This window comes from Sus scrofa, chromosome 17 (assembly GCF_000003025.6).
Source record: "Sus scrofa isolate TJ Tabasco breed Duroc chromosome 17, Sscrofa11.1, whole genome shotgun sequence".
Lineage (NCBI taxonomy): Eukaryota > Metazoa > Chordata > Mammalia > Artiodactyla > Suidae > Sus > Sus scrofa.
The window spans coordinates 11,989,668-12,008,620 of NC_010459.5; the positions used below are offsets into that span (position 1 = coordinate 11,989,668).

Below are 18,953 nucleotides of genomic sequence, written 5' to 3' on the forward strand. Positions count from 1 at the left end.
TTGCAATTTCAAAGTCCGCCACAAAGCTTTATTGTGTCTGTTCCCTTAAAAGTGTGATAGTTTCTCTGGGCGCAAAGTCAGTAGTGGAATTGGGGGGGTCATTGTGCCTGCCTGCCTTGAACTTGCCAATCAGGGACTAGCAAGGAGCTCTTCCAAGGGGTGGTAGCACACGGTGGTTTTTATGTTGCAACTCCCTCTCTGGGTAGTAAACTCTCTGGGGGCCGGGACTCTGCCTGCCTGGCTTACCGTGGCTTTTGCAGGACAGTGGACAGAGAGCACTAACACCCGTTTGCAGGGTGAATAGCTGGACGCAGGGATTCAGCGGAAGGTCGCTCAGCCGGTGGTGAAGACCCGGGAGCAGCAGCTAAGCCGCTTCAGCTTCTCTTGCCGGGATTAGAGCCCTGCTCAGCGCGTGGGGCCTGGGCTCCAGGCTTGGTGGACTCCCCCCGTCCCAACCCCGCCCCGCCCTCGCCCCGCCCCCGCGGCGGCTCGGGGCGGGGCGAGGGGCCAAGAGCCCGGCGATGACGGGCGCGCTACAGTCTGCGGAGGAGCCACGCGATCTCCGGCAGCGCGGCGTTGGCGTCCGGAGCCGAGCGGCGGCGGCGCGGGGGCGGCGGCCCGGGGCAGCCGGCGGCATGAACGCTGTTCGGGGCGCAGGACGGGCGCTGGCTGCGCTGCTGCTGGCCGCGTCCGTGCTTAGCGCCGCGCTGCTGGCCCCCGGCAGCTCCCCGACGCCAGGTAAGTGAGACTTAAGGCTGGGCCCGCGGGGCGGCGACTGTCCCTTCCCTGGGGCGGCGTTCGGGCTGGGGTTCAGAGGGGGAGCGGCGCCCGGAACTCCCGTGTCGTTTCCGCTGCGCCGCTGCAGCTGGGCCAGGGCTTGTGCGAGGAGGCCGGCCCTCATCCGAAGGCGGCCCGACCAGGGGGAGGGCGCGGGAGGGCGAGGTGGGCGCCCCGGCCTCCATAGAGTGCTTTGACCTGGAGGCCTGTGGCCCCTCAAATCCAAAGCTGATCAGAGCCGGGACGGCGCCCTCCATCCTCCGCTGCATCAAGGCGATCCGCGGCAGTTGCGGCCCAAGTGTGCAGCCCGGTGCGCGGCGGGACAGAGAAGCCGAGTCTGCGGGGCTGGGCTGCGGGCTGCTGCAGCCTCGGGAGCTGGGGGCGGAGACGAGGTGTTGGATCTCAAGCGCGCCTCCCCAGCTCCGCCGGGCGATTCCGTTTCCACGGTGACCGGAGAAGCGCCGGGGCTGCGGCCGGCGGGGAAGCCCTGGGCGAGGTCCACGGCCCAGGAGGGGCCGGCGAGGGTCATGCTGACGTCCGGCGGGGACAAGCGGCCCTCTGCTCAGCGAGCGTTTCCTCAGCTTGCCAGTCTCGGAGCTCGCGAGGGAAATGGAAAAAAAGGCAAATTCCAGGGTCTTCCCCTACAACAACTTGGACCAGGACCCTAGTCCCAAGTCCCTTCCAGGGGATGCTGTGGTCCGGGTTGGTGGGACTAGCCAAGTGCAGGACATCCGGTTCGTGATTCTGGGGAAGATCTCCTTATCTATCACCTGGGAAACTGAGTCACCTGCCTTCCCTTCCTCCCATCCCCTTCTCCATATCAAATCACAGGGGTTTTAGTGTTAGTGTGTGTGGTTCAAACTGCTCCTCCCACCCAATCAAAATGTTGTAGGATGAAAACAGAATTGAATTTTGAAAAAGCATATTAACTGAATACGTTTTGTACCTGTCTACTCCCGCTGGGATCTCATCCACTCCCTCCCTTTATAATTGAGGAACAGACCTCAGGAGGTTATGTAATTCGCCCCGTCACAACTTGACAGGGACAGATCCCATACAGCATTCTCTTTTTGTACTTTGTCGTCAATGGTAATGATCAGGACTACAAGAAAAAGGTGGTTTCTAAACGGTGATTCCGTGTAGTGAGGGAGAACATACTACTAGTAGGGTTCCGAAGCTATCCACCCCGAACTACCACAAAGCAAGGACAGCTGGGCTTTTAGTGCCACCTGGAGTCCAGGTTTGGTCTGGATGGATTCCTAATAAGAGCTCCACCTTTATATGATTTGAGGACTCAAGTTTACTTGAAGAGAAAAGTAATATGTCTTTTAAGATATGCTCAGCAAAGACACTTATGAGCAGAGAGCTAGAACCAGAAATGAAATATTTGGAAGTGAAGTAAAAGTCTAATGTACAAGCAGTACAATTCCCTGGGCACTGTTGAAAGGTGACTTTGGTTTATTTCTTCACCAAGACACAGGAAGAGGAGGAGGGGGTTGTTTTCGGTATGTAATGCTCCTTGAGGTTTCCCTGGTATTTCCAAGGTCAGCTGCATGGAAGTTGGCAGCTTTTTCTAGAAATTGAGCCTCAGTTTCAATTTCAGCATCATATCAGGTGGCTGGGGAATTTTGTCCTTTGCGTGTGTATGTGATTCAGATTATAGACTCATTGGGTTTTTTTTATATTTTATTGAAGGATAGTTAACTTGCAATGTTGTGTTAATTTCTGCTGTACAGCAAAGTGATTCAGTTATATATATGTGTGTGTATACACATATACAGACACGTATACATTCTTTTTCATATTCTTTTCCACTATGGGTTATCGTAGAATGTAGAACATGGTTCTCTGTGCTCTGCAGTAGGACCTTGTTGTTTATCTATTCTGTATGTAATAGTTTGCATCTGCTAATCCCACAGACTCACTGGTTTTTAAAAAAATGTCCAGGAGTTCCTGCTGTGGCACAATGGGTTAGGGAATTGGCTTTGTCTCTGCAGCAGCTTGGGTTGCTGCTGCAGCTTGGATTCAATCCCCAGCCCTGGCCCAGTGGGTTAAGGATCTGGAGTTTCTGCAGCTGTGGTATAGGTTGCAGCTGTGGCTTGGATTCAGTCCCTGGCCTGGGAACTTCCATATGCTGCAGGTGTGGCAAAAAAAATAAATAAATAAAAGTTCAAATAATGCAAGCTGTTTTCTTTAACCTTGGCTGCACAGTAGCATTACTTGGGAGGTTTTTTGGTTGATCTTGTTTTAGGGAGGATAACAAGTGTTGGCAAGAATGTAGAGAAATGGAAACCCTTGTACGCTGTTAGTGGGAATGTAAATTGGCGCAGCCATGGTGGAATACAGTATGGAATTTCTCAAAAAACAAAAAATAGAGCTGTCTTATGATCCAGCAGTTCCACTCCTGGGTGTATATCTGAAAAAGCAAAAACACTAATTCAAAAAGATATGTACACCTCAATGTCATAGCAGTGCTATTTGCAAAAGCCAAGATATGGAAGCAACCTAAGTGTCCATCAACAGAAGAAGATGTGGTATATATATATACAATATGTATATGCCTATATACAATGGAATATTACTCAGCCATAAAAAAGAATGGAATTTTGCCATTTGTAACAACACGGGTGTACCTGGAGAGTGTTATCCTTAGTGAAATAAGTCAGACAGAGAAAGGCAAATACTGTATGCTAAAAATAAAACAAATAAATATAACAAAACAGAAATAGACTCACAGATGTAGGTAGAACAAACTAGTGGTTGCCAGTGGGGAGAGGCAAGGGAGAGGAGCAAGATAGGGGTAGGGGACTAAGAGGTACAAACTATGTATAAAATAAGCTACACGGATATATTGTGTAGCATCAGAAATATAGCCAATATTTTATAGTACCTTTAAATGGAATATAATCTATACAAATTTTGAATCACTATGTGGTGCACCTGAAACTAATACAAACCAACTGTACCTCAATTTAAAAAATACAGAAAGTCAAATCACACTGGCTGGTCAGAGATTCTGATCTGTGGTGTGTTTTTTTTTTTTTTTTTTCCTCTTTTTCTTTTTAGGGCCACACCCATGGCATAAGGAAGTTCCCGGGCTAGGGGTTGAATTGGAGCTACAGCTGCTGGCCACAGCATCTCCAGATCCGAGCTGCGTCTTTGAGCTATATTGCAGCTCATGGCAATGCCAGATCCTCTAACCCACTGAGGAAGGCCAAAGATTGAACCCGTGTCTTCATGGATACTAGTTGAGTTCCTTACTGCTAAGCTGTGATGGGAACTCCCAGGAAATTATATTTTCTATACATTAGCTAAAAAGCAGGGGAAAACGGTAAACCAGCCCAGCTGTTAGGGAACAGATCAGCTTAATCTCAGGAGAGCGGAAGCATAGAGGTTAGGGGCTGGTCTGACTGGTGGCACTGGTGCGTGACCTCTGGCAAGTTGCTTGACCTCTCCAGGCCTCACATGCCTCATCCAGAAAACAGAGACGGTGGCAGCTGTGTCATAAGGCTGTTGGGGCCTTGTGCACAGTAATTGTGTAGTTACTCGTGTCACCTGGGAGCTGGTGAGCCACAGTTGTCCTTATATATCAGTCCCACTAAATTGGAGAGGAATTTGGCTAAACCTAAGAAAAACTGTTAAAAAATCTATTTTTGGTTAAAAGTTCCATTCCTAGAAATTCATTCATTCATTTTTTTTCTCTTTTTATGGTTGCACCCGAGGCATATGGAAGTTCCAGGCCAGGGGTCATATTGGAGCTACAGCTGAGGCCTACTGCACAGCCACAGCAACATTGGATCCGAGCTGCCTCTGTGACTTACACCACAGCTTGCAGCAATGCTGGATCTTTAACCCACTGAGCAAGGCCAGGGATCAAACCTGCATCCTCATGGATACTAGTCAGGTTTATTACCACTGAGCCACAATGGGAACTCCCTATGTTCCTGATTCTGATAAGGCACCTGTGTCAGTTGGATGTGGCCTGGATTGTTGGAATCACCATTTGTCAACATGTACCTTGTGGAGTACCCCTGTGGTGAAGGATCCAGCATTGCTGCAGCTGTGGAGTAGGTTGCAGCTGCAGCTCAGATTCCATCCCTGGGTCAGGAACTTCCATATCGGTGGTGTGGCCAGAAAACAAAACAAAACACTTTGTTTGAGGTTCCATGCCAAGCACTTTGCATATATTATCAATTGTTGCCTCCCCAACAATCCTCTGAAATACACACCCCTGATTTATTTTATTTTATTTATTTATTTATTATTATTTTTTTTTTTTACTTTTTTAGGGCCACACCTGTGGCATATGGAGGTTCCCAGGCTAGGGGTCGAATCGGAGCTGTAGGAGCTGTAGTCGCTGGCCGGTGCTACAGCCACAGCCACGTGGAATCCAAAACATGGACCTACACCACAGCTCATTAGCCCACTGATCGAGGTCAGGGATTGAACCTGCGTCCTCATGGTTACTAGTCAGATTCGTTACCTGCTGAGCCACAACAGGAACTCCCCCCCCACCCCGATTTATTGATGAGAACACTGAGGCAGGGCAGGATTCAAATTCAAGTTGGCCCAATTTGGGGTCCACACACTTAACCCACCATGTTGCACTCCCAACCCAAACAGTGCTTCCACTGGAGGGACACCAAAGAACAGAAAAAGTGTTTAATAAAGCTTTAGTCTCGGGGGGAAAGCTACAGTAGATTATTAAGAGTTATATACTGTGTGTTCTGTCTTCAGTGAGAGCTAAATAAGGGTGAATTAGGATAAACGTTTATTTTTTTAATTTGCCTTTTTAGGGACGCACCCGAGGCATATGGAAGTTCCCAGGCTAGGGGTCGAATTGGAGCTGCAGCTGTAGGCCTACACCACAGCCACAGCAATGCCAGATCTGAGCCAAGACTTCATGGCATCTCCAGATCCTTAACCCAGTGAGTGAGGCCAGAGGTCGAACCTGCATCTTCATGGATACTAGTCGGGTTTGTTACTGCTGAGCCACAACTGGACCCCTAAGATAAACCTTTCAAACAAGGGATTTAGGCTGGCTACAGTGAAGACTTTCCCAAATTAGGAGTTTGCACTGTGGCTAAGTGGGTTAAAGTCCTGACGTTTTCTCTGTGAGGATATGGATTCGATCCCTGGCCTTGCTCAGTGGGTAAAGGGGCCAATGTTGCTTATAAGCTGTGGCATATATCACAGATGTGGTTTGGATCCAGTGTTGCCTGTGGCTGTGGTGTAGGTTGCAGCTGCAGCTCCAGTTTGACCCCTGGCCCAGGAACTTACATATGCTGCAGGTGCAGCTGTGAAAAGAAAAAAAAAATTTCCTGCATTAACCATTCCAGATGAGGTACTCGGGAGTCCTGAATTAAGCTTTCATGTTACAAAATAAAAGAGAAGAGTTCCCTCCTGGCCCAGTGGTTAAGGATCTGGCATTGACGCTGCTGTGGCTTGAGTTTAATTCCTGACCTGGGAACCTGTGTGGTGGGTGCAGCCAAAAAAACTGAACTAAGACCGAAAAAAAAAAAAAAAAAAAAAAAAAAAAGCTAGATGGTTACCTTTCTAGTTGTGTTTTTATTTGTGTTTGTTTGTTTGTTTGCTTTTCAGGGCCATACCCACGGCATATGGACATTCCCAGGCTAGGGATTGAATCAGTGCCACAGCTGCCAGCCTGTGCCACAGCCACAGCAATTTGGGATCTGAGCCTCGTCTGTGACCTACACCACAGCTCACAGCATCCCCAACCTGCCGAGCGAGGCCAGCAAGAGAGTCTGCGTCCTCATGGATACTAGTTGGATTTGTTTCCTCTGTGCCACAGTGGAAACTCCAGGTTGTGTTTTTAAATAGTTTTCCTTTTTTCCTTTTGCCTAGGAGCTAGAAGGTAATTTCTTTTTCATACAACAGATGTAAATGGCCCAGTTGGTCTGGATGAAACATTTTGCTTGAACTTCAGCCAACCATAGTTCACTTTGTTTTCATACCAAGTCGGCAGACTTAGAGGCAGAATGTGCCTGGTCTGTGTGGAATCCTAAGCATGTCTGATGAAGTGATGGGGCCAGGAATCCGGAGCAGTGGCCCTTTCTCCCTTCAGATGTACCCTCTCTCTCTCTCTCAGTCTTATATCTCACATGGAACCCCAGAGATGCAGAGCTCCAAACCAAAGCACATCGAGCAAGCTTGGAAAGCACACAAGGCCCCTGCTCCCCCATGTGTCCTGACCCTTTGGTCTGGGGTCTTGCAGGTCTCACAAGCGGCCCGTCCCAGCTCAGAGCTGATTAACATGTGCCACGACACTTGCGGTGTTGGGAAAGTCACGCATTTGGTTCACATCAGTTTCAGAGTTCACCGCACAACTCTCTGGCCAAGGGCAGTTAGTCATCCCATGAGCCTGAATTTCTTCCTCTGTAGACTGGAGAAAATGCCTGGCTGTCATCTTATCAAATGGAAAGTATATGGGAACTACTAAATTCAGCGCCTGTCACGCCTTGGCACGTGATGATTGTAAGGACCTCATACTGCCTCTTACACCATGAGTGTAGCTCATGTAGTTACAGCGTGAGTGCTGTTGACTGAATCCTTGTTTGCAGTAGAGGCCCATGTGAAGGAGGGGGGCTGGCTGCATTTGAGTGTGTGGGTGCATGCATCTGTGTGGACATGGCGTGTGGAACAAGAGACGCCAGTCTTTGAGAAGCACTCCTGAGAAGCCAGTGTTCACTCAGATGCACTTGGTCTCTTTTAGGTGCCTTGTTTTTCATTGTTTTTATTTATTTACTTTTAACTCTTTTTTTCTTTCTTTGCTTTTTAGAGCCACACCTGCAACATATGGGAGTTCCCAGGCTAGGGGTCAAATCAGAGCTGCAGCTGCCAGCCTGCACCACAGCCACAGCAACACAGGATCTGAGCCAGGTCTGTGTCCTACACCATAGCTCACAGCAATGCTGGATCCTTAACCTGTTGAGCAAGGCCAGGGATCGATCATGCATCCTTATGGATACCTGTCAGGTTCATTACCACTGAGCCATGATGGGAACTCCCTAATTTTTTTTTCTAATTTTCACAGACTTAGACAGAAAAAGGCATGTGGAGCTGAAAATGGACCAGGCTTTGCTGCTCATCCATAATGAATTGCCTGGGACCAACTTGACTGTCTACTGGAGTTCTGAGCGCTGCTACCAAGTAGGTACCATGTGCTGCTTAGTATTGTTGGCTTTGGGGCTGGTCTGTATGACCCTTGGTGCTGTCAGACCTAAAATCCTTCACTTTTTTTTTTTTTTTTTTTTTTTTTTTTTTGTCTTTTTGCTATTTCTTGGGCCGTTCCCGCGGCATATGGAGGTTCCCAGGCTAGGGGTCGAATCGGAGCTGTAGCCACCGGCCTACACCAGAGCCACAGCAACGCGGGATCCGAGCCGCGTCTGCAACCTACACCACAGCTCACGGCAACGCCGGATCGTTAACCCACTGAGCAAGGGCAGGGACTGAACCCGCAACCTCATGGTTCCTAGTCGGATTCGTTAACCACTGCGCCATGACAGGAACTCCAAAATCCTTCACATGTTAACTTCAGCATATAGGTGAGAGAACTAACAGGCTATGTAGAGATGCAGAAGTAGTACTATCAGAGTCTCAGAGAATGCCTGGCTGTGGGTAGCATCCATTTCTTTTCTTTTCTTTTCTTTCTTTTCGTCTTTTTTTTTTTTTTGTCTTTTTAGGGCTGCACCCTCGGGATATGGAGGTTTCCAGGCTAGGGGTTAATCAGAGCTACAGATGCTAGCCTACACCACAGCTATAGCAACGTAGGATCTGAGCTGCCTCTGCAACTTACACCACAGCTCATGGCAACGTCAGATGCTTAATACACTGAGTGAGGCCAGGGATTGAACCCACAACCTCATGATTCCTGGTCAGATTCGTTTCCACTTCGCCACGATGAGAACTCCCAACAATCATGGATCTTTAATGTGCTGAGCCTCAAGAGAACACCTCATTTTTTTAAAACCAGTTCTCAGAGATCCTGTCATGGCTCAGCAGTAACAAACCCTACTAGTATCCATGAGGACACAGGTTCAGTCCTGGGCTCGCTCAGTGGGTTAAGGATACACTGTTGCTGTGAGCTTCGGTGTAGGTTGCAGATGCAGCTCGGATCCCCCATTACTGTGGCTGTGGCGTAGGCTGGTGGCTCTAGCTTTGATTCCACCCCTGGCCTGGGAAACTTCCATATGCTGTGGGTGCCACCCTAAAAAGCAAAAATAAATAAGTAAATAAATACCAGTTCTTGGTGATGAGGAGAGTTGATGGGTGTGTTTTATCTGATGCCTCTGCCCGCTGCAAAACCCTCTGGCTGGACCAGAGAGGAAAGGAGTGAGACATGGGGCATCCTGCATGGAGGGGACTGTGGAGGCCGTGAGTCCAGAGATGGGCCCTTCTGATAATAAGGGATTTAATTAATTAATTAGTTTTTAATTTTATTGGAGCCTAGTAGACTTACAATGTTGTGTTCAGTTCAGGTGTACAGCCAAGTGACTCGGTGATACATGTACACACGTCCATTCTTTTTCAGATTCTTTTCCCACATAGATTATCGCAGAATATTGGGTAGCGTTCTCTGTGCTACATGGTGCTTTTTGATTAACTCTTTTATAAATAGTTGTGTATATGTTAAGATAGAGGATTTATTTTATCTGAAGGTGTTACTCCTATGCTAGCCCTTGCTACTTTTTAAGGACAAGGCCGTTCTTCCACATAAAATGAAATGTTCTTTATTTCCAAATCAAGAGCTTCAGAGTGCCACCTTCAGAGGAGGAATTTTAATGGATAGTGACCTGTGTAGTGTCAATAGCTAAAAACCCCCCAAATTTAGGAGTTAATTTAGAAGTTCTGTCCTGGCACAGCAGGTTAAGGATTTGGTGTGTCACTGTAATGACTTGGGTTACCCCTGTGGGGCAGGTTCAGTCCCTGGCCCGGGAACTTCCATGTGCTGTGGGCATGGCCAAAAAAATTTTTTTAAAATTCTCATTGTCAGTGTGGGTATCAGCTGGAAAGATGATGGAGCAGTACCTGACACCTTCTGTAAAGTAATGTGAAACATACAATGTCCGTAATATTAAAAAGGTAGGCCAAGAGAAGACTTTTATCACAAGAAGGACCTCAAAGAACCTTGAATTAAATAGAAAAAATTGATAACTTCAAAAATATCTGTATGTAACAAAACATCAATTATGTGTTAAATCAAAAGAGACTAAATAAATACAAAATCAGAGATTATTCATTCTGCAATCTCATATCTTTGCACAACAAAAGCTAATATAATAGGAGATACAATACAAACACCAGTGTTTCATAGAAAGGTCTTTGACCTGGCCGAAGCAATTCTTATGAAAATTTCTATCTAAATGTTTCCGACAATAAAGATAATGATAGTGCAAGTTGTAGTTGCTGGAGTTCCCCTTGTGGCTCAGCGGGTTAAGAACCCCACTAGTATCCATGAGGATGTGGGCTCCATCCCTCACCTCGTTCAGTGGGTTACAGATCTGGCAATGCTGTGGCTGTGGTATAGGCTGGCAGCTGCAGCTGTGATTCAACCCTGCCACAGAAACTGCCATATGCCACAGGTGCAGCCTAAAAAGACCAAAAAAAAAAAAAAAAAAAAAAAAAAAAAGAAGTTGCAGCTGCGCTTTGCTGAGGGCCTGCTCTGTATATCAGGTATGTGATAGCTCGTTTAATCCTCACAACAATCCAGGATATATGGGTTCCACAGGTGGTGATGCTGAGGTTAAGAGCAGGAAAGTGACTCTTTCCTGGTCACCCAGCTACCATGTGGAAATGCTGGGTCCCCTTGCTTTAGCTTCACAGGCTGTTTGTTTTCCAGATCCTGCTTGATGTTAATCAAAATGAAAAGGGGAAATGCAAAGCTACTGAGTAAAGATCTCAAGGTTTTGGAAAGCAGTGCAGTGTCATCATCCAAACAAAAAAAGGGAAGCACTAAAAATAATAACTATGGAAACTGCAAATGAAGAAAAAAATAGAAATAAGCATGAGTCAAGGGAAGGTTTTCTAAAATAAAAGTCATATGATTAATAAATTATTGATACATTTAAGGGAACAATGGAAATTAGTTAAATTAGAAGATGGGATGTATATGTCAACTGACATTAAAATAATTTGGGTCCAGACCTTGTGCTTTGGCTCAACAGGATAGGCGGCATCTCTGGAGTGCTGGGTCATGGGTTCGATACCCAGGTGCAGGAGGTTAAGGATCCAGCATCACAGTAGGTTACACTTGTGGCTCAGATCTGATCCCTGGCCCAGGAACTCCATATGCTGTAGGGCAACAACAACAACAACAACATTATGGTCCAATGAACAGTTACAAATGACTTGTTTATTTATTTGTTCACTTTTTAGGGCTGAAGTTTCCAGGGTAGGGGTCCAATTGGAGCTGCAGCTGTCAGCCTACACCACGGCCAAAGCAACGCAGGATCTGAGCCCATCTACAACCGACCCCACAGCTCAGGGCAATGCCTGATCCCAGACCCACTGAGCAAGGCCAGGAATTGAACCCACATCCTCATGGATTCTAGTTGGATTTTTTCCCACTGAGCCACAGCAAGAACTCCACTAGTGATCAATTTAAAGTTCAAAAAATTGGAGGTGCAGCGGGTTAAAGATCTGGCATTGTTACTGCTGTGGCTCAGGTTCCATCTCTGGCTTGGGCACCTCTACATAGTGCAGGCACTGCCAGCAAAAACAACAGAATATAACAAGATGAAAGCACTAGAATGGGGAAATATTTGAGAAAGTAAAAAGTTTAATATTACGGTATATGAGGACATGTACATTTCTAAGATTATGTTTGAGGAAATTTCGTGCCTACCAGATGGTTCACACTGTAGGGAACATAAAATAGCAAAAGAATATTGATTTATTTAATCTACTGATAATGTAAAATATAATCTTAATCCTGTGAGATCATAAATACCTAGTACCTGAACAAAAGGAATAAGTCCTGGTAAGACTAATGAGAAATAAATATATTGTCATTTTTCTTATTTGAGTGCTCTTTGGCCATATGTAACAAGAACCATTAAAATAATTATTTTTTATCCTTTAGTCTCATTTTTGGAAATTAATTTTGGGGAAAGAATTGAAAGGAATAAGGATATCAGGTGTAGATCTTTTAAAACAATGTAATTTATATAAATTACAAGTATATTGCAATATATAACATAATAAAACATGTTTTGTATAATTAAATTATGTACCTTTCAAAGCAATACACCTTATATAAATTACAAATATAAGTATAGCTCTATTATCCTACTATGTAACTGAATTATCTTTTAAAACAATTTATATGTTTTATGCAAAAACACCCCAAAACCTTGAAAGCTGACTAAATATTCATAACTAGAGTATTTGATGGAACATAGTGTAACCATTAGAGATTATAAATATGCAAATTGAGAAGAATCATGGAAATTTATTTGTTAAATAATATTAAGTTAAACAGTAGAATGCAAGAGTTAATGTATTTGTTCATCAAGTGAAGAATTTACCTTTAAATAAAGGTTGTACAGATTCATAGCAACACCTAGTTATATAGACACATTTTATTTATGCTATTGAAATTTACAAGGTTTTTATACCTCTAAAGGAAAAGTTACCCCAAGGTCTTCAGTTGCATGTCCAGCAACAACAGACTTTCAACACCCTAACCCTTTGCTGTGCTTTAATTGTGCAGTGCTTGCTCCAGGTCCTGGTCAACGTTTCCTGGGGTGGGAAACCTGGGAAGCCCAGCACTGCAGCCGTGGCCGTGAGCACCCAGCACGGATCCATCCTGCAGCTTAATGACACTGCGCAGGAAAAGGAAGTTTGTAGGTTCGTACCTGCTTTGATGTGACCTATGGAAGTCTGCCTTTTTTTCTCCCTCTTTTTTTTTTTCCTATTTAGCTTTTGGCTTTTTCTTCTTTCAAAATCTCTCTCTGGAGTTCCCTTCATGGCTCAGTGGGTTAAGGACCCCATGTTATCTCTGTGGGGATGTGAGTTGGATCCCTGGCCTTGCTCAGTGGGTTAAGGATCTGGTGTTGCTGTTAGCTGTGGTGTAGGTTACGGATGTGGCTTGGATCTGGTGTTCCTGTGGCTGTGGCTCAGGCCCTCAGCTGCAGCTCCGTTTGGACCCTTGGCCCTGGGAACTTCCGTATGCCACAGGAAAAGTCTTTCTTCATCGTCCCTTACCTGTACCCAGGAATGGCTGTTACTCTGCCTGGATAACGTTACCAAAATCCAGCTCCTTATTTCTTAACAATGTTTCTTTTCTGATCGTTGTAGGCTGGAGTACAAATTTGGAGAATTTGGAAACTATTCTCTTTTTGTAAAGCACACCCATGATGGAGTCAGTGAAATTGCATGCGACCTGGTTGTCAACGAGAAGCCAGTTGACAGTAACCTTCGTAAGTACATGCTCTTGGTTGATTTTATAAGTTTGCATTTTCAAAGGTTTTAGTTTCTGAGTACTGTTTGCAACACCTTGGGTAATTTACATCCTGGAATGTAGTTAGAGTATATTTATAATGTAGTTATTGGTCATCGGTGTATACTAAAAAATTATGTCAAACTAGTGTATATAGGATGGATAAACAAGATCCTACTGTGGTCCACAGAGAACTGAATTCAATATTCTGTGATAAACCATAATAGAAGAGATTATGAAAAAATATATATATATATGACTGAATCATTTTGTTGTACAGTAGAAATTAACCCAACATCGTGAAACAACTACACTTTAATAAAGTTAAAAAATAGGAGTTCCTGTCGTGGTGCAGCGGAAACGAATCCGACTAGGAACTGTGAGGCTGTGGGTTTGATCCCTGGCCTCACTCAGTGGGTTAAGGATCCGGCATTGCCCAGAGCTGTGGTGTAGGTTGCAAACTCAGCTCAGTTCCTGTGTTGCTGTGGTTACAGTGTAGGCCGGCAGCTATAGCTCCAATTCAGTCCCTAGCCTGTGAACTTCCATATGTCACCTGTGTGGTCCTAAAATGCAAATAAAAAGAAATTAGGAGTTCCCACTGTAGCACAGTGGGCTAAGGATCTGCTGTTGCTGCAGCTGTGATGGAGGTTGCAGTTGTGGCTCAGATTTGATCCCTGGCCTGGGAACTTCCATATGCCACAGATGCGGCCAATAAATAAATAAATAAATAAATAAATAACATTTAAAAAGGAAAATTATGGAATTCTCTTTTGGCGCACTAGGGTAAGGATTGGGCATTGTCCTTGCAGTGGTTCAGGTTGATGTTGTAGTATGGGTTCAATCCCCGGCGTAGGAACTTCTGCATGCCATGGGTGTGACCAAAAAAGAAAACTCTATGATATATGAAAAATTATTTGAAATATCAACATAGTCTCATAATTGTCACTTAGTTTAATTATGAAGTGTCAGTAAGCCAAAAAAGTTAATGCAATGAAAAAGAACTAGAAATAGGACAGTTGACTGGCCATTGTCCTTCCTTGCTTTAGGATTTAGGGTACAGTGTTTCCTGTATGTATCTCTTTTTTTTTTTTTTTTTGTCTTTTTGCCATTTCTTGGGCTGCTCCCGTGTCATAGGGAGGTTCCCAGGCTAGGGGTCGAATCAGAGCTGTAGCTACCGGCCTACGCCAGAGCCACAGCAACGAGGGATCCGAGCCGTGTCTGCAACCTGCGCCACAGGTCATGGCAACGCCAGATCCTTAATCCTTTGAGCGAGGCCAGGGATCAAACCCGCAACCTCATGGTTCCTAGCTGGATTCGTTAACCACTGCACCATGATGGGAACTCCTCCTGTATGTATCTTTGACAGTCCAGATCCCCTTGGGCTAAGGAGGGATCATTCATTCGCTGATCACTGGAGAAAATCTGTCACTCTTAGCCCCTATTTAGTGTCAGAAATCCCTGGTACTGTAGCGAGAAGTAAGAACTACTCACAGTGCTGCTGTTGCAGACTGTGGGGTCGTGTCAGAAGAACACTGGTAAGAGCCAACATGAAAGGGCAGTTTTAATCATTAAAAAAGAATCAGGAGGAGTTCTCTGGTGGTGCAGCAGGTTAAGGGCCAGGCACTGTCACTGCAGTGGCTCCTGTTGCTGCTGTGCTACGGGTTCAATCCCTGTTTCAGGAACTTCCACATGCTGTGGATGCAGCCAAAAAAAAAAAGGGATCGAGAATAACGAATGTAATTGATGGAAATACATTGAATATTCAAAAACCAAAGAGTTCATTATGAAGCTAAAAGGCACAAGGTCCCCTTCCCCAAACAAAAGTAAAAGCAATACTTTGGTTGCTTTTGGAGAGAACAAGTACACAATGATACCTGATGTTAACTGGTATGATTTAAAGTTATCACTTGAGGAGTTCCCGTCATGGCTGAGCAGTAACAAATTCGACTAGTATCCGTGAGGATGCAGGTTTGATCCCTGGCCTAGCTCAGTGGGTTAAGGGTCCTGTGTTGCTGTGAGCTGTGGTGTGGGTCACAGATGCAGCTGGGATCCCAACTTGCTGTGCCTGCGGTACAGGTCAGCAGCTGCAGCTCTGATTCAGCTGCTAGCCTGGGAACTTCCATAGGCCGTTAGTGCAGCCCTAAAAAGCAAAAAGAAAAGTTGTCACTTGAGTTCCCACTGTGGCTCACTGGGTTAAGAACCCAACATAGTGTGTGTGTGTATGTGTGTGTGTGTGTATGTGTATGACTGAATCTCTTTGCTATACAGCAGAAATTTACATAACATTGTAAATCAACTGTGCATTAATTTAAATTTTTTTAAAAATAAAGGCAGAAAAAAAAATAAATTTGTCACTTGAAAGGAAGGATCCTCTGTCCCACCAGTCCTGTTTTGACTGAATTTTTATGATAAAGAAATAGTCCTAGATGGTGAAGGTAGATCCTTTACAGAAAAGCCCAGCTAATAAATGTGGCAGAATGGCAGAATATTTTGCATCAACTAATGACCTAATTGTTTCAAGGAAAAATCATGAGTGGGTGGAATCACTGGATGAAAGGGGAACTTTACGGGCAGGCTATCCCCAGCTGGATGCATGTGTCAGGCACATGGCCAGAAGCAGGAAGTTCTCTCCTGGTGGGAAAGAGCCCCTGCACAGTGTTGCCGGGGAGCTTCTCAGCCGAGGCTTGACAGCTCATCTCCCACTTACAGAACACTTGGAGGATGGAGGACCAAACAAGCCCAGGCACAAGTGTCCTGGCAGATCAGGAATGCGAATGATATGTGCTGATAGGGGACCGTGGCTGTTGATGGATGCATGAGATTTAAGACACTTACTAGTACAAACCTCGCTTGGATCCTGATCTGAATACAGGGATTACAAAAAGCATATATATATATATATATATATTTTTTTTTTAAGGGGCACGATTGTTGCATATGGAAATTCCCAGGCTAGGGGCTGAATTGGAGCTGCAGCTGCCGGTCTATACCACAGCCATAGCAACTTGGGATCTGAGCCACGTCTGCGACCTACACCACAGCTCACAGCACTGCCGATCCCTGACCCACTGAGTGAGGCCAGGGATCGAACCTGCATCCTCAAGGAGACTGGTCGGGTTCATTACTGCTGAGCAACAACGGGAACTCCTGACCTTGACATTTTTGAGGAGAACTGGCCAATGTTGTTACTTGGGTTTGCCTGCTGCCCTCTCATGACTGGGAAGAGGCTGGGCGTCTCTGGTGGAGTGTCTCGAGGGGAGTCCTGCAGAAGTGACTCTTGTGCCCTCCTCAGGGGTGACGCCAGGAGCTTCATCATGTCCCAGGTGTGCATCCTGAAGGTGTAGGGAAGAAATAACCTGGTATCTGGAACTTGCTTAAAAATACTTCACACACACACACAAACACACAAGGAGGGGAGAAGGGGAGAGTAGTAATTAATACATGCAGTGTTGATAATTCTAGAACCTAGGTGATGGGTGCATGTGGGTTTATTGTACTGTTCTCTGTACTTTTGGAGTACACGATGACAATTCCCCCCCCAACCCACCCCACCCCATGAAGAGTGTTCTCAGTTTTAACAGGAAATGTAGCATAAGGATATAGACTTTTCCCTCATTTGTTTCCGTTTGTATTTGTCTGCATTTTTAACTTAATGTCATTAACTGTAATGACAGGACTGCACTGATGCTCAGAATCACACCTTTGGTGACGACGTGTCTTTTCTCTTTGCAGCTGTGTGTATTGCGTTCCTTGTCGGCCTGGCACTCATCATTGTGCTGTCCTTTCTAAGGTTCCTGATGAGGTGAGCAGGGGTTTGGGTGGACACGTTGGGAAAAATAGAATATAGGAAAACTATGTTCAGGAAGTTCCCTTGTGCTGCACTGGATTAAGGGTCCAGTGTTGTCACTGCTGTGGCTCAGGTTGCTGCTGTGGTGTGGATTCGAGCCCTGGCCCAGGAACCTCCACATGCCGCAGGTACACCCTTCCTGAAATATATATATATTTTTATGACTGGATATATGGATCATGTTTAGATACTGATTTGAGCAATTAAACTATAGAAAAGATAGGAGAATTGAACTGGATATTTGATAATGTTGAGGATTTTTTTTTTCTTTAATGGCTGTACTCACAGCATATGGAAGTTTCCAGGCTAGGGGCTGAGTCAGAGGTGCAGCTGCGACCTATGCCACAGCCACAGGAATATCAGATCCTTAACCCACTGCATCGGGCTGCAGGTTGAACCAGTGCCTCTGCAGAGACAAGCCAGATCGTTAACCCACTGCACCACAGTGGGAACTCCCAAGGAATTATTGATAATATTTTAAAATGTGGTAATAGTATGGTAGTTACATTTAAAAATAAAGAATCCTTATCTTTTAGTGATACTAAAGGTATTTTATGGTGAAGTATTTCTGGGTGAAATGGTATGATGTCTGTGACTTTTCTTTAAAATAATAAAGCCCAGGGAGTTTCCCGGTGGCCCAGCAGTTAAGGATCTGGCATTATCACTGCTGTGGCTCAGGTTTGATCCCTGGCCCAGGAATTTCCACATATGCAGTTGCAGCCAAAAAAGTAATAATAATCAAGCCAAGGCAGGAGAAAGGGGCAGTGGGTGGGAGCATAGATGAAGTAAGACTGACACGTTGAGGTAGGTGATGGGTCCATGCAGGTTCATTATACTGGAGTGTCTGCTTATGTGTACGTATATGTGTGGAACTGTCCATGACCAAAAATAAGAAAAGGAAAAAAAATCCTATGATTTATTGAATAACTCAAATGTGCAAACTTTATGCAAAACATGCTTTTTTTTTTTTTTTTTTTTTTTTTTTTCTTTTTTGGCTGTCCCACGGCATATGGAGTTCCCAGGCAAGGGATCAGGGGATCAGATCCAAGCCACAGTTGCAACCTAAGCTATAGCTGCGGCAATGCCAGATCCTCAACCCACTGTGCTGGGCTAGGGATTGAACCTGTGTCCCAGTGCTCCAGAGACACTGCTGATCTCATTGCACCACAGCAGGAACTCCAAAACATGCATTTTTTTTGCCAGGCTAACATATACTTTTTTTTTAAATAGAAGATTTATTTTCAATGTCTCCAATTTCTGGTAACATAAAGTTTATTACACGTTTCAGTATCAAGAGAGGTAGAAGCACAGTACATAAAAGGACTCAGTTTTTAGAAATGTTTTGTGTAATTTCCACTGGAAAGCCCTTGATGATATATACTCAAAGATATGCATTCTCTTGATTTTCTCATCAAAGACATGTACCTACTAAAAGGACAAATTTAATTGCTCTCATATTCCAAATAAAAAATGCAAGGTAATCATTATTATTTGAAAAAGAACAAATTGGCCTGGAGCTCTGAGTTTGCCATGGTTGTTGAGTTTGAGAAAGGATTTGTGGATTTTAATCATCAAATGTGGGGACATAAACTTGGAAAGTTCTTGTTTTTTTTTAAATTTTTTTGACCATGCCGTGGCATGTGGATATTCCTGGGCCAGGGGTTGAACCTGAGCCACAGCAGTGACAATGCCAAGTCCTTAATCCCTAGGGCACCAGGGAATTCCTCCTGTTCTTATTCTTAGGGGCGCAAAATGAAAGTGAAACCATCCTAGAAAATTTCAGGGGTTGTAAATAACAAATGATATTACCCCATCAGGTCACTAAGCAATCTTTAGTGTCTTAGAAATCAGGATTCGTTTCCACTGAAA

At 45.0% G+C, this 18,953-nt stretch overlaps 1 protein-coding gene across 3 annotated transcripts in view; it reads left to right on the forward strand.

Moving 5' to 3' along the window:
- Positions 204–18,953, forward strand: part of HGSNAT (heparan-alpha-glucosaminide N-acetyltransferase) — a 45,949-nt gene continuing 27,199 nt past the window's right edge. Inside the window, exons 1-5 of one of the 3 annotated variants that reach the window (XM_021078289.1) lie at positions 204–738; positions 7,832–7,947; positions 12,509–12,645; positions 13,096–13,217; positions 16,970–17,039. In XM_021078289.1, the coding sequence (XP_020933948.1) occupies positions 522–738; positions 7,832–7,947; positions 12,509–12,645; positions 13,096–13,217; positions 16,970–17,039 (662 nt within the window). In that variant the 5' untranslated portion in view covers positions 204–521. Of the gene's footprint in view, positions 739–882; positions 1,399–7,831; positions 7,948–12,508; positions 12,646–13,095; positions 13,218–16,969; positions 17,040–18,953 lie in introns of those variants that run through there. The other 2 variants (XM_021078288.1, XM_021078290.1) reach the window with 2 other exon arrangements.